This window comes from Dendroctonus ponderosae, unplaced genomic scaffold (genome assembly GCF_020466585.1).
Source record: "Dendroctonus ponderosae isolate FM_Combo_2020 unplaced genomic scaffold, Dpon_F_20191213v2 Dpon_F_20191213_8, whole genome shotgun sequence".
Taxonomy (NCBI): Eukaryota; Metazoa; Arthropoda; class Insecta; order Coleoptera; family Curculionidae; genus Dendroctonus; species Dendroctonus ponderosae.
In genome coordinates, this window is record NW_026019016.1 from 6627585 (window position 1) to 6642086 (window position 14502).

General features: G+C 35.7%; 1 protein-coding gene and 1 long non-coding RNA gene across 2 annotated transcripts in view; one reads left to right on the forward strand and one right to left on the reverse strand.

Moving 5' to 3' along the window:
* Nucleotides 1-14502, forward strand: part of LOC109533198 (regulating synaptic membrane exocytosis protein 1) — a 52187-nt gene that overhangs the window by 20299 nt on the left and 17386 nt on the right. The window contains exons 5-10 of the mRNA XM_048669074.1: nucleotides 1440-1662; nucleotides 4635-4911; nucleotides 4974-5139; nucleotides 12249-12451; nucleotides 13604-13728; nucleotides 14033-14234. Of these exons, the coding sequence (XP_048525031.1) occupies nucleotides 1440-1662; nucleotides 4635-4911; nucleotides 4974-5139; nucleotides 12249-12451; nucleotides 13604-13728; nucleotides 14033-14234 (1196 nt within the window). The remainder of the gene's footprint in view (nucleotides 1-1439; nucleotides 1663-4634; nucleotides 4912-4973; nucleotides 5140-12248; nucleotides 12452-13603; nucleotides 13729-14032; nucleotides 14235-14502) is intronic.
* LOC125505371 lies at nucleotides 13778-14398 on the reverse strand. The gene is made up of 3 exons (XR_007282129.1): nucleotides 14253-14398; nucleotides 14031-14192; nucleotides 13778-13912 (listed from the first exon to the last, which is right to left on the reverse strand). It is a non-coding gene; the product is annotated as an uncharacterized LOC125505371 (long non-coding RNA).

Consider the following 14502-nt stretch of genomic DNA (forward strand, 5'->3'; position numbering starts at 1 on the left):
ATACTCCAAATGTATGCCAAGGCTTAAAGCAGCAACAACGCTACCCATGTAAGTAAAAATATTTAAGTATCTGAACGAAGAATTCTAGTCTCTTCCCAGATTTGATTGTCCTGACTAATCACCTGTTAGGCCTAATTAATTTTAGAATGTTTTAAAGTATTGCAATTGTGATGTATTTTAATGTATGATGAGGCTGTTGACGAACTGTGGTTGTTTTTTCAATTAATGAAATTTTTTAAACTATCTGTTATGTTAGAAAAACTGATGATGGCGGAAAAATACACCGAAACGTATTTTAATTGATAAATAGAGACAATAAATGACTGAAACCCAGGAATTAATTTTGATTTGGAATTGAAACACAGTCAGGAAAGTATATACAATAAAATTTATTCATGTGGACGCACCTTTATGTTTTTTCATTGCCTACCTAATCACAAATTGCGATTGTTCTTAAGCAGGTCATTTCACAAAATGATAATAAAGCGTACATAAAAACCAATGTGCCTTGAGTCGTCAAGTGAGTAAATTGTTAAACATACGATACCCCAATCGATGGATTGGTCCAGAGGACTTAACTACCACACCAAACATGGTCTCCCAGATCTCCAGATTGTAATCCAATAGACTTATCTACTGGGGAAATTTGAAATAATTGGTCCACCCTTCCAGTTTAGGAGATCAAGACGATCTAAGAAATCTGAGAGCTGAATCTGAAGAATGGATTTTGGCAGCGGTGAAGGGTTTGAATTTGTTTTGTTTTGTCCATACTTGTTTCTATGCGCTATTCATCATACATTTGTAAAATAACTGCCCAGGAACAATCTCAGTTTGTGGTTAAACGGAGGCAGATAATGAGAAAGAAAACGTAAGAAATAACTTTTATTAAGAGTTAAATTATACGTTCAATAAACTGTTTTTTACACAGACATCTGGTTTTTATTTTAAAAATAATGTTACTCTTTAGCCATATGTCTGCTATTAACTAATTTCCGAATTTTTTTTTTGAATGGCGCGTAATTAAAGAAAATGCTTTCCCAAATTTTGCTAGAATTCTAATAAAAAATGTAAACATTTGTGAACTTGGTGGCAACCTGTTGATCGGTAAGGAAGCATTTTTGACCGAAACGAAGCTGAGGAAAAACCTTTGTACTCAATTATAAAACAGCCTGTACATCAAACATTTTGCTTTGCTATAATTGCTGACATGTTTTGGGGATTTTCAGTTTAAAAAAAGTTTTGAGTGATGAAATACTTGAATTTATTGATTTGATTTGAAAATCAATCACACACATCGCCGCCTCAAAGTGTCCACACTCCTTTGCATGGGGTTGCGTTTCTACAACCAGAGTGTGAACAAACATACGAAATTCAAACTGAGATTTAGTCATTTCGGAAATTCTATTTACCTCTCTTGTTATTGATGGTTGTGTTTTCAGAAAAATGCAATCACGAGCGGCTGTTATAACTCAAGACTCGAACGAAAGTTTATTGGAAATTCCACTACAAGAACTACAAAGACGACACTCCGAAGCAAGATTGGGATCGTCTGGTGGGGCTCTAACTGTGGGCAGTGTAGGAAGCGGTTTGGCACCACCTCGAAGTCCAGAGTTGAGGAGACATTCCGATGTATCGCCCGCGTCTCTAAAAGAACTGGAAAAGGTATGCAAACTTATACATTTTTTATCTTTCGGACATAAGAAGTGAGTTATAGGAAGCGAGTTCGAATTTTTAATAACCTTTGGACTTTGGAAGAAATTTTGAAGCTTCTTTGGTGCAAATGATAAAAGTAAATTGCATGCCCTATTGAGAGCAGGAGTTTTACTTTATTGAAAACGTCTCTGAAACTTTCTTTTCGGAATAGATTGATTTAAGTCGAAGCGAACAGATAGAAAGACGAAATGGTGCTCAAACTTTTTTTTAAAACAAATGGGGCTTAAAGATTTGCACTATAATGCAGCGAGAGGGCCAAGTGCCAAGAGCATCGTTTACGCACCCTGTGAAATTGGATTTATTCAGCTTTCATTGCATTTTTATTTAAAACTCCGCGGGTAGTTCAGACGCAACTTGAAATCGGCACTTATTGAGACATTTGCTGATTGTTTGCCTGCTTTTTTTTCGGCCGATTTCAAAAATTGAAATTGCACTTTTACGCTTGTAAAGTTGCGCTGTGCTGTGTAGTTTTATTCGAGACACCCCATAATAGTCCAGGAGCAAATTAGCTTGACATTTTCCGGTCGATATCCAAATTTCAAAGCACGTTTGAAAGCCAGTGAAATTACATTTAATCAGCTTTAATTAGGAATTTGCACAAACATTTAATTTGAAAAATATTACTCGCAAACGTAACTTAATACTATTAAAAACACCACAGTTTGCCAAAAAACTATTTTTTTATTTATATGTAATTAATATAAGCAATTAAAAACTGTATAATTAAAATCATTCTTGTATCGCGCCGTCATTGGCTGGGACCAGTTGTGACGTCAAGCGGCTCGTCGTGCAACAATGCGGAGCATGTAAATATGGAACCTCAGTCTTGATATTGTTGTTAAAACGTTTCTATAGTGTATTAGGAGAAAAATGTTTTTTTTTTAAATGACAGACGCATGTTTTGTAAAAGAACAATCTGACATCTTACCACTAGTGGATATGTTTATGGTGGCATCTAACATTAAAAGCACCGAAAGACTTACTCTTGCTGAAGTTCGCGGTGTTAAAGCTAACAGGTAGATTTATAGGCAAAATAATCAATAGTTTTTCTTGTGTAAATCGAAAAAAAAATAAAAATTCTAACAGTGCCTATTGAACAAAGTGTAAGTAATATTGTGTTTATATTGCTTCCATTATTAATAAAGCACAGCACGAATTCTGAACAGTCAAACATCCAGACAATTCAACGACAAGCCGTATTTCCGTATTGCCTTTCGAACGAACGACCAGCGCTATGACGTCACGACCATTCACGTGCATTTAGTATCGTTTCAAATGAATAGCCTGCGGCCACAACTTCAATTGTTTATTGCAAATTAAATATTGCGATTTGAGGGCTGAATTTGGTATGCCCGATTTCTATAAATAGGCAAATTTATTAAAAAAGAATGTTCCAACTCATAGTCCAGGCGCAAAATGAAATCGGCACTTATTTACACAATTGCGGATTGCTTGCTTGCTCATTTTTTGTATATACCGCGGATCATAGGAATATTCTAATACCCCGCACAATTTTTCATCGACTATAAAATGTTTGTAACTTGTTTTTTTCAATAAATTGGATCTATAGTTTCTGGCATATTTCATCCCAAAAAATACAAGAAAAATGCGCTGAAAAATTTTCATTATTATTTAATATAAATTACTAATGCGCCTAATGTTCGCCGATTTGTTCACGTTAGTAGAAATTTTGAACGAGTTGCAAGGAATGGAAAAAGTGTTGCCCTCAGCAGTTGCCTCAGAATTCTGTTTAAAAGCGGAAGGTTTTCGGAGGAATGTAATATTTTCTGATGAGTCGAAGTTTAAGATATTTGGGTCGGATGTTCGACAATAGGTGCGGGGAAACCCACATGGATAACTGCCAAGTTAAAGTTTGTTTGCAAAGTGAAACACGGGGGCTTTCTTAGGATCTGGAGGTATATTTTCTTATTTGGTGTGTGCGAATTAATATTTATTGATGATTCATTGGGCAAAATGGGAAATTTAAAAATATTAAAGAATAGCCTGTTACAAAGTGAGTCTGAAATGGGAATAAGAGAGGATTTGCCAGCATGGATAACTGTCCAAAAGGAATTAAAACACCTGCCAATTCCCAGATTTAGAAACCAAAGTCCGACAGCATAATAATACTAGTACACTTCAGTTGAAACAGAGGGGCAAAATTGCTACAGAATTTTTACAGAAAGTCATATTTTCCATGCCCAAACGTCTAACATTTGTGTTAGAAGAGAAAGCTGGCCAGGCTATATTTTAATCTTCTGTTTTGCAATTCTAATTGTTCTTCAATGAAAATGTTTTTATTTAAAATTATTCCTTTTCCATTTGGTTTCTTGGTTAATAAAAACTTTTCCATGCGTTATTCTAGCATCGTTTAAGACGAAATACTAGACATTACACAACCAATCAATTTAAATAAATAAATAACAAACATTTCAAATTTCTGAAGGAATTTCACATTATGCGGACTGTCCAAATATTTTTGTGGCCATATAGATGGCACGAAACTAGAAAACTTTGACTATTATAGAAGGTGTTTCTTTAGGAAGCGAGCTTATTTTAACCACGTATTCTAGGTCCGAAAATAACCCCAGTTTGTTATATAAACGATTGCCCAAAAATAGTGTTGAAATTTAATTTGAAAATTGCAAAATGATAAATTTCTTCAACACGCATGGAGCTGTTTTAACGACATCCAGGCATCAATTTTTCCAATCCAGTTTTGCTATAATATAATTTCAGTAATATCAGGATTGTTGCTGATGAATCGCTTTCACCCGAGTTTTTCTCTGTTTAAAGCCTCTATGTTTTCCCACTGTTAATCTTTCCAACCATGTTTGCCTGTATTCGATTTCAATGTCTCCTGAGCGTATGTGTCTTTCCGATGTTTTGTTTGTGATAATTGTGATCCATACCATTTTCAGCTTAAAGGTGGTGGCTCTAAAACCCCAGATTCCGATTGGAATAGAGGTGGCCGATCTCGAGGTGGCTCGCGAGCTAACAGCCCACCAAGAAGTTCCGACGTTCTTCCTCCAGCTCCTAGATCACGACGTGCATCTCGTGTAGCTAGACAACACAGCTATGACGATGAAGTTAAGGCCACTCTTCTTCCGGGCGGAAGTAGTCCAGGTGGAGGCGAATCCGGATTGGCACTCCCACCTCCAATGCCTAGAAGGGCCTCTGCCTATGATGTCTTTTCCGGTAATTACGCCAACCGAAGCATTGGGCTAATGCGCAAATGCATAATGTTTCCTTCCTTAAAGTTCCAGGGCTTAGTACAGTTACTCAGCCTAATAATATGGGACGTCGAGCTTCATTTAGGGCTCCAGCACCTGAGCCGTCAAGTCCACCTAGTCCTGATTCAACCCCAACAATGGCTCTAATTGCGCCAGAAGATGATCGACGGACCAGGAGAAGAGGATCATACTTGTAAGTATGAATCCAGTTTGATCTTCAAAAAGTAGGCTTAGGTTCATGACAAAATAAATTGGGCTGTTTTATTATTTTTGCACCCAGGAGCTTACTTTTCGAATTATGCTAATGGGTGCTAGTGAATGATATTCGCAGATTCGTGTGTTAAACTGCTACGAACAGCCAATCTAACATAGCAGACATTATCATATTAGATTCAGCAGGTTAAGATGTTAAGTTAGGTTTGCACGGTTCTAACATCAATCTAATACGGCGAATCTGCCATCATTCCGCTTTAGTAATGATGGAAATATACAGCTTTATGTTTCTGTGACTATGCTAAAGCGTTCGACTGTGTGTGACAGTGGCCAGTCCTCCAGTATGAATTTAAGCAATTGTGATTTACATCTTTCGAACGCGGTTTGAGCGTGCGTTTTTCTCTGTTGAGAAGAGGAGTGTTATTCCCCGACCTTCTGGAGGCGGCCGCCGATGTTTTCTCGCGAGAGTTGAAGATTATGAAGAAAGCATTTATACATTTGCTCAGGAGTTGCAGTTTCTCCTTGGTCCTCTCGGTGTGGGACGTTAAGTTAGTTATTCTGATAAGCATTTGAAAACATTAACCTAGTGCTGTTTTACGTCTGGGGTCTGGAAGCGCTTGCCTAAACCTATTTTGTAATTGAGCCGTTAATCTTCAGGCAGTCAAGCTATCCTCTTTGATAATACCTATTATGAAAGCAGTATAAACAGTTCTGTCATACATAAATGACTCGGCCTGGGCTTTCTCAACAATGTGGACCTTTATATGGGACAAAGGGAACTTTGTGTGAGCATTAAGCAACATACATGCCTTAAGCACACTGGCGACCGATCTGGGCGATGTGATGCTGAAAGTGGCGAATAGTATGTAGTCTGTGGTGGCGATGCGATCGAATCCGAGCGAGTGTGTATATAGAACGCGATTTTTTAGTGCTTTTGCGGGGTTAAACGTCTTATTTTCCATAGATTTTATAGTTCTTGGAGACACCGGTAAAAAAGAAAGTAAAAAAGTAAAAAAAATCAAGAGAAAAAAATGGTCACATGAGATTAATCTAGCTGTTCGAAACTGAAAAAATCCTGGAAACTTCCAGAGATTTTCTATTACAGTGACTTTTCCCTCACTTAAAGCAGCGTATTTTCGCTTTGGAGTTATTATAGATTATGGGCCCAATTAAGGAATTTTTTGTTTTACCTTGGCGAAATTCTGAAAAATCGGGGTTGTCCAACGGCCAATCGCTTCGATTTAGTATCCGAAAAAATCTCTCCCAAACTAACCCAAAAATTTATTACCCTATTAAAGTGCGTTTTTCTACACTTAAAGCATAGGATTTTCTCTTTCAACTGATGTTATGGGCCCCATTGTGAGATTTTTGGATTTTTCTTGTCAAATTTAAAGAAAAATCGTGCTTCAATTTAGGATCTGAGAAAATCCTGAAAACACCCAGAAATTTCCAGAAAAGTGAATTTTTCCTGACTTAAAGCAGCCGATTTTCTGTTTCGAGTGATGTTATGGGCCGGGCCGCATTCAGGAATTTTTCGTTTTTTCTTGGAAAATTTTTGAAAATCGTGTTTATTTTACTCAGTTTAGTAACTCAAAAAATCATAGAGGCTCCGAGAAATCTCCTATTAAAATGTGTCGTTCTACATTTAAAACAGCGCATTTTCTTTTTCAAGTGATATTATGAGCCAGATTGTCGGATTTTTGGCTTTTTTTGTAAAATTTTTGAACAATTCGTGTTTTTAAACAGCCAATCGCCTTGCCTCAGTAACTGAAAAAATGCTGGAAACTTTCAGACATTTCCTATTAAAGTGGGATTTTCCTCACTTAAAGCAGCAGATTTTTTTCCGCTTCGAGTGATGTTATGGGCCGCATTTAGGAATTTTTGGTTTTTCTTTGCATAATTTTTCAAAACCTCGTGTTTACCAACGGCTCCATAAAAGTGAGCTTTTCAAAAAAAGGTCAGCTGTAATTAGTAAAGTTCCATTTTTAAGGAAAACTGGTTTAGATTAGTTGCGTTACTTTCAATAAACTCTTTCATTTTAGTTTTATAATTTCTGTCGTCAAAGCTAGGGCCGGGCAGGTCAAAGAAAAGAACACATATCGACTTAGAACAATTTAGTTAGCGTAACTGCTAAATAAAATTAAACTTAATGTTTTCTTGTCCTTCCATCCTCAGACTAGATACCTAATGTATCTTATCTCTTTCAGGTTTCGAGCTAAAGTTCGAAGACACTTCTTCGTCAAGAAAAGGTTTTCTGTGTTAAATTATTCGTTCAAACTGTCGAAAATGCACAAGTAGATAGATTCCACCTGCTTAGAAATGCACATAGGATGTGCACATTAAATAGCAATATTACGTGTTTTTTAGAAGGGCGTTTTTTACAAGGCGGTCCTCGACTAATGTGACAAAATACACTCACATACTGTTTAAGCAAAAATATTGCATTTCAGGCAAATTTGTTTTATTTGAAATTCATTAGAGTTCGAGATGCAGGGTGTGAAATTGTAAATAAAATTTCCGTTTTGCTTGAGTAGATTCTTCACCAGTATTACTGTTGCCCAAAAAAATTGGGTTTAGGGGTTTCTAATATCGAGAAATCAAAATTTTCGGTTACTTAGCGTGCAGTTCCAATAGTCTGAAGTCATTTAAGGCAACAGAAATTGTTTTAGTTTTGTAATATTGCTTTTGTGTTAGGAATTTCTGGTTCCCCAGTATCTTTTTTTCATTAAAAAAATGTATTGGTCAAGTGGTAATTACTCTCTATTGATTTTTTGAACAAACGGAAACTGGATCCCATTATTGTCGAAAATTTACATTTTTAACATGAACAAAATTTATTTTACTGTCAGCTAAATGTTAAAAAAATATTTACATTTCTGCTATTACATTGCATTTATTGAAAATGTCTCAACATTTTTTTCAAACAAATAAGTATTTAATGCAATGAATGCAACACTAATTTATTTAAAGGTTTAATAAATGTATTAAAGTCCGAGGAATTCAGACTTTATTTAATTTAAAAAGAAGCTTCAAGTATCATAGTTATTAACGTGCCTAAACAAACTCTGAATATTTCTGTTTTTTTAAGATCCAATTTGAGCCAAGTGAGCATTTTTTGTTTAGGAACAAATAAAAAGCAAAAAATCCGATATTTGAAAACCCAAAAAAAATCTGCTGTTTTAAATGACATGACCAGACTATGGAAGCTGCAAACTAAGTAGTAGAAAATTAACATTCTTCGATCTAAAAATCCCCAAAAACAAATTTTGTTAGTAATAGAAATTGCCATTTAGAAGCCATTCAAGAAAAACAAATATTTCATTTACCTTGTGACACTCTGTATCTCGGAAACTATTGGATAAGAGAATCTTTTCAGATAAACTTTTTTGCCTAAAAAAGTAAGGTAAATTTCATCACATTAGTCGAAGAACACCTTGAACATGTCCAATAAATCTTATTCTTTGTGTGCTGATTTATACAACTAACGTTAAACTACGTTTCAATAGGTTTAATACCTGTAGTAAAATCTCGAGGAAATTTTCTAATAAGCTTTACTAAATCGTGGAAAGTGAACAGGCCGATCTAAAGTATCGAACAATTTTCAACCTAAAAAAAAACTTCCGGTTTTAAATTTTGATTTATTTGAATTCATGTCATCACATGTTTCACTTTATTCTAAAAAACTTGTCCAAGTAATCACTAGACTCAGTCTAAGCCTGTAAGGTTGAAGTCGCCTTACGTGCCACTATTCGATGACTGCTTCTTCAACAGGTTACTTGTCGCTGCTGGTGCTACTGCTGTGTTTATACTATTCTAATCTGTGATCTCTTTCGTTTTAGAAATCAGGTTCGTTAAAGAGAATTTCATTTGGAGTCAATGCCACAACATTGTCGAGCTTTTTGTCTATTTTAACCTACAGCTTCTTCTGGGTTTTGTATAGCTGAAGCTCAGCTGCATGGAATCCTGTAGACCACATAGACTGCTCGATGATCTCTTTTCTCTTCGGCTAATCTAAGGCTCTGTTTAATTGTTCTTTTAGGATTTAAGATGGTTTTTCTCAACTCTCACTAGCGTTCCATAGACATAGGATGGCATATAATTTACCATAAATGGTAGATAACCGCGTTGTCCAATAACCTACCAACTAAGCTTCTGTTCACACAGAAAATGCCCTACAGTTGATAGTTATGTTATAAGTGGCATTTATTTTCAAAAGAGGCCACAACTTGTTGTTTGCTGTCTTATGATCATATGGTATTAGTGGACATACAGTCCAAAAATGTATGCGGAAATAGGCCTGGCTATCACTGTGTTGAGTTGCGCTTTTGAGTTGTTGACGCTCTCTGAGTTAATGAGTTTTAACTCATTGGTTCCGATGACGGAATTTTAACATCTAACAAAAAAGCCATCAACATATTGCTTTTGCGCATACGATTGCTTCAAACTATTTGGTTTAAAGCGGGAGAATTCGGAAATTTTGAAGAAACTTAAAAAAAAATCGGAGCGATGAGGGTGACGAGCTTTCCAAATATTGATTAAATATTTTTGCATTTGCTGGTCGTTTTTTGAAAAAACTTAAATTTAGTTGAAAAAAAAACAAGATAACTCTGTTTCGATTTTGTCCCAAATTCTAAGGTAAAACAGGAAAAAGAAGACCAAACTATAAAGATGACGACTTTTCTTGTAAAATCCATCTTTGAACTTTTTTGCTCAAAAGGATCTCAGTTTGCCAGTATTTTACAGTAAAACGTGAGGAAAAAACGCGTTGTTCTGTTTCTGTGAGAGTTTTGTTTAGAAATATTGATTTAGTGTGACTTAGTGAAGCAACCCGAATTTAAATAAACCAACTTATTCACAGCGGCAAAAGTGGTGAGTTTTCCGAATAATTGATTATAAACTTTCACTTGTTCTCTTCGGGGAAATATTTTGGGAAAAAATACAGAAAAAATTATTAGGGTTTTGTCCAAAATTCGAATCTGCAAAAGGTTCCAGAAAAAATGTTAAAATGTATTTTATAATTTTCACAGCAAATACCTGAAAGAATTGCTTAATAGAAACTTTCTTAAAATTGAAATGACCTGAAAATTAAAAAATACTTGAAAAATCTTAAGTGATGAGGGTGGCAAATTTTCAAACAATTTTTTGGAAACTTTTGCTCTAGACGTTTTTTGAAGATAATCTTAATTACTTTCGGTAAAAAACTAAATACATTTATTTGGTTTTTGTGCCAAATTCGAAGCTGAAAAGGGTTTTCTAAAGTTCCCTGCAAACCGATGAATGAAGTCACTTTTAGCTGAAAAGACCTCATTATTGTCAGAAAAGAGGAAAATCATCAGAAAATAATGTTCTTTTGCGTTTTTGAATAAAAACTTTTAGTTTTAAAACGGTAGAACTTTATTTTCGTTTTTGTCCCGAAATCGACGTTGAAAAAAGTTTTTGTAAAATTCCTACAAAGCTATTCCAGATCGTCAGTATTTTTAAGTAAAACTCTACAAAATAGAGCATTTTTGAGTGGAAAGTCTACAGTCTTCAGAGAAATGCAGGTGACGAGTTTTCAAAATAATTTATTATAAACTTCCGCTGATTCTGTTCGTTTTTTGATTGAAATTATTTGTTTCTTGTCACAAATTTGAAGCTGGAAAGGGATTTCAAAACTTTTCTCAAAGCGACGAAGGCGGCGATGTTCTAATAAAATTTATTTCATAAGTTTTAGCGAAAAATGCTTTATGATTGTCGTATTTTTAAGAGAATCTTTAGCAAATTGAGCATTGAGAAAAAAGAGTAACTTTGCTAAAACTGAAAAATTCTGACATTTTGAAGAAATGTTGAAAATATTATTGATAAATGGCTCTTAAAATAAATCTAAAAACAAGCGAAAAAAGTCATCAACATTTTCCCAGCAACGGAAGTGAGTTACTGCGCCAACCCAGTCGACTCGCCTTAGTAACTCAAAAAATCCTAGAGGCTCCGAGAAATCTCCTATTAAAATGTGTTGTTCTACATTTAAAGCAGCGCATTTTCTTTTTCAAGTGATATTATGAGCCAGATTGTCGGATTATTGGCTTTTTTTGTAAAAATTTTGAACAATTCGTGTTTTTCAACAGCCAATCGCCTCGCCTCAGTAACTGAAAAAATGCTGGAAACTTTCAGACATTTCCTATTAAAGTGGCATTTTCCTCACTTAAAGCCGCGGACTTTCTCTTTCGAGTTATACATATATTATGGACCGGATTGAGAAATTTTTGGTTTTTTCTAGACGAATTTAAAAAAAATCCATGTTGTCCAACGACCAATCGCTTCTGAATTCTGAAAAAATACTGAAAAAACTGAAAATTTCCCAATAAAGTGAGTTTTTCCTCACTTAAAGCGGCATATTTTTTTCCGTTTTGAGTGATGTTATGGGCCGCATTTAGGAATTTTTGGTTTTTCTTTGGATAATTTTTGAAAATCTCGAAAAAGTTCCTACAAAGCTATTCCAGATCGTCAGTATTTTTAAGTAAAACTCTACAAAATAGAGCGTTTTTGAGTGGAAAGTCTACAGTCTTCAGAGGAATGCAGGTGACGAGATTTCAAAATAATTTATTATAAACTTTCGCTGATTCTGTTCGTTTTTTGATAGAAAATTATTTGTTTCTTGTCCCAAATTTGAAGCTGGAAAGGGATTTCAAAACTTTACTCAAAGCGACGAAGGCGGCGATGTTCTAATAAAATTTATTTCATAATTTTTCGCAAATAATGCTTTATAATGAAAAAGAGATCAACATTTTCCCAGCAACGGAAGTGAGTTACTGCGGCAGTGCGTTGGGTTGGCGCAGCAAGCCATTTGCGTTGCACTGTGCCAATTCCTAAAAATGTATTGAGATACCCAAACCTATGCGGAAATGACGATATTAACAAATCAGTCGGGAAATGTACAAATTCCAAATCTGCAGTAACCAGCAACCATGCTCGTTTTCGATAGGGAGCATTGCCGAATCTCTTCACCTTTGTAGGTTCATAATCGAGCTTCTAGTTTTGAAACGTAGGTAGATTGGTGTAGAATGCACCATTTAATTATTAATCTTCTAGAGTGGAATATTTTTATTTCAGGCCAGATGTTGGCGGACTCAGACCTGCAGTTCCTGTCAGACCTACTCCGGCTTTGGAGGATCTTGAAGCGGCTCCGCGCCGCCAAGCTTCAGTGGACGCAGAAGCCATACGCATTGTTATCCATGATGTTGACAGTGGTTCTAGCAGCGCAGCTCAGAAACGAGTAATTCTCAGAAGGGATCCTAGCGACAAGGCTCATAGAAGTAAGCCCAATAAAATAATAAGGGGTAGATAAGCATGGTACTGGGATTTGCAGTGCATTTTAGCCAGCCGGGTGGCCTCCTTAATTTTAGATAAAAGATATCAAAGAACAATGTTGCAGGTATTTAGAAGCAGATGTAAAATAATAGATGCTGATACAGAGTGTCTCATAGAAAGGTCACAGTCCGAACTTACAGGGTTTCAAAAAGTACAATGTCCTGCTTTAAACGCATTTTCGAAATTTGCTTTAAATATCATTGTCGCTAGTTATTTTCAACAAATACCTAATCAGAGCAAACGGTCAATTTTTCCAACAGGGCTTTGAATAAAATGTATAATAAACTTTACTTGAATAAAGTTTTATAATTTATGTATTGGAATATTTAGCGGCGGTAATGTGAATTCGGCCTGTATGCCCTTCATTTCTAGATTTCACTCAAACACTTCCTTTTGTTTTTCATAAAATTATACCTACTCCAAAATATGAGTTAAATGTACAAACGTGGAATATTTGGCAAATACGCAAAAGTATGTTCTTTAATTTTGTACTTACTCTATGAGCAAGTCCATCTAAACCTTTCCTGTTGTGGATTTAGCCTGTATTACTTTCTTTATCTATTATCTCCAGATGGAGTTCAAACACTCTTAAGTAATTGACGAAATTATGCAAATAAGTATACACTAAATAGTTGAAAAAGGGAACGGCATACGCCATAATGCTTTCAAGGCGCTGCCCGTGAAATGTATGTTAAACTTATTTGCTCATTTCTCTTCTACGATGCTCCCAATATCGAGCCGAGAAAAACGGCAGACGGGCATTCCTAACTTATGGAATTTCTCTCCATGAAACGTGACTCTTCAGGTCTACATTTATGCATCCGAAGGATGAGTATTTATGCCTTGGACCTTTTTGGAGTGCGATTTGCAATATTATTGAAACGTGCGTTAAACTTATGATCTTTGCCTGATGGAACGGTGGTTTCTCTACATTAAATCGCCGTAAGTTAACCATCAAGGGCTTGAAGCTTATTGACATACAAAAAAGTTAAAGTTGCATAAACTCTTATTATGATCGTAATTTTTTTGTTTGGATTTCTTCCAGGAAATTTGTTCTGTTGCAAATTTGAGAGGAATAATGACTACTTCGTTTTCAGCTCGTGGCTTTGGAATGAGGGTGGTTGGTGGAAAAACCAGTACTGACGGTCATCTTTTTGCCTACATCGTATGGACAGTTCCAGGAGGTCCAGCGGAGAAAGGCGGACTTCAACAAGGAGATAAGGTGAGCGGTCATGTTAAATTATAATTTAAAAAATTATATATTAACATAACGTAAGGCTGGCTATGCAAGTCTCGGCCTGGGCTTTTATTTGGTGGTGTGGACAATGGACATTCCTGTCCAATACACAAGTGACAACAATTACCAGCATTGTGGCAGAATGGTCGGGATCCGCATTTTATTCTCTCTGAAATAGAATACATTTGATTGTCTCATATTGGGAAGCTGAGAAGGGATTTTATGCCAGTTCCTAAAACCGGCTGTAATTTGTGTATTTTTGAAACATAGAATGAACTGCTTCTTACAGGTTCTGGAGTGGGGCGGAGTGTCTCTAATTGATAGGAATTTTGAGGAAGTATGCGCCATTATGGATCACACGGGCGAAACTGTGGAATTGCTAGTTGAACACGCCACTGACTTGCGAATGTGCGACTTTCTGGACGAACCCCCGCTGCCACCTCCTTCATCTAGAAAGCCATCGGAAACCAGCATATCAGCGCTCCATGTTGGTGAGTTATTGAGCATACATTTTGTTAATCACCAATATAAAGTATTTATCTCAAGAGTGTGATAATTGCAATTTGCCTTCATCTCACAGAGTACAGCTTTTCTACTTTACTTTTGATTTTACTTGCGTTTTTTCCACAGTGAATACTTTTCGGGGGTAATTGCACAAGTGCTTCAAAATTACCGATAATTTTGAATGAAAGCTTGTTGTCTAAAAACTGCATGAGTTTATTTTCATATTGTGGCGAAAAATTCATATTTTTATATTTT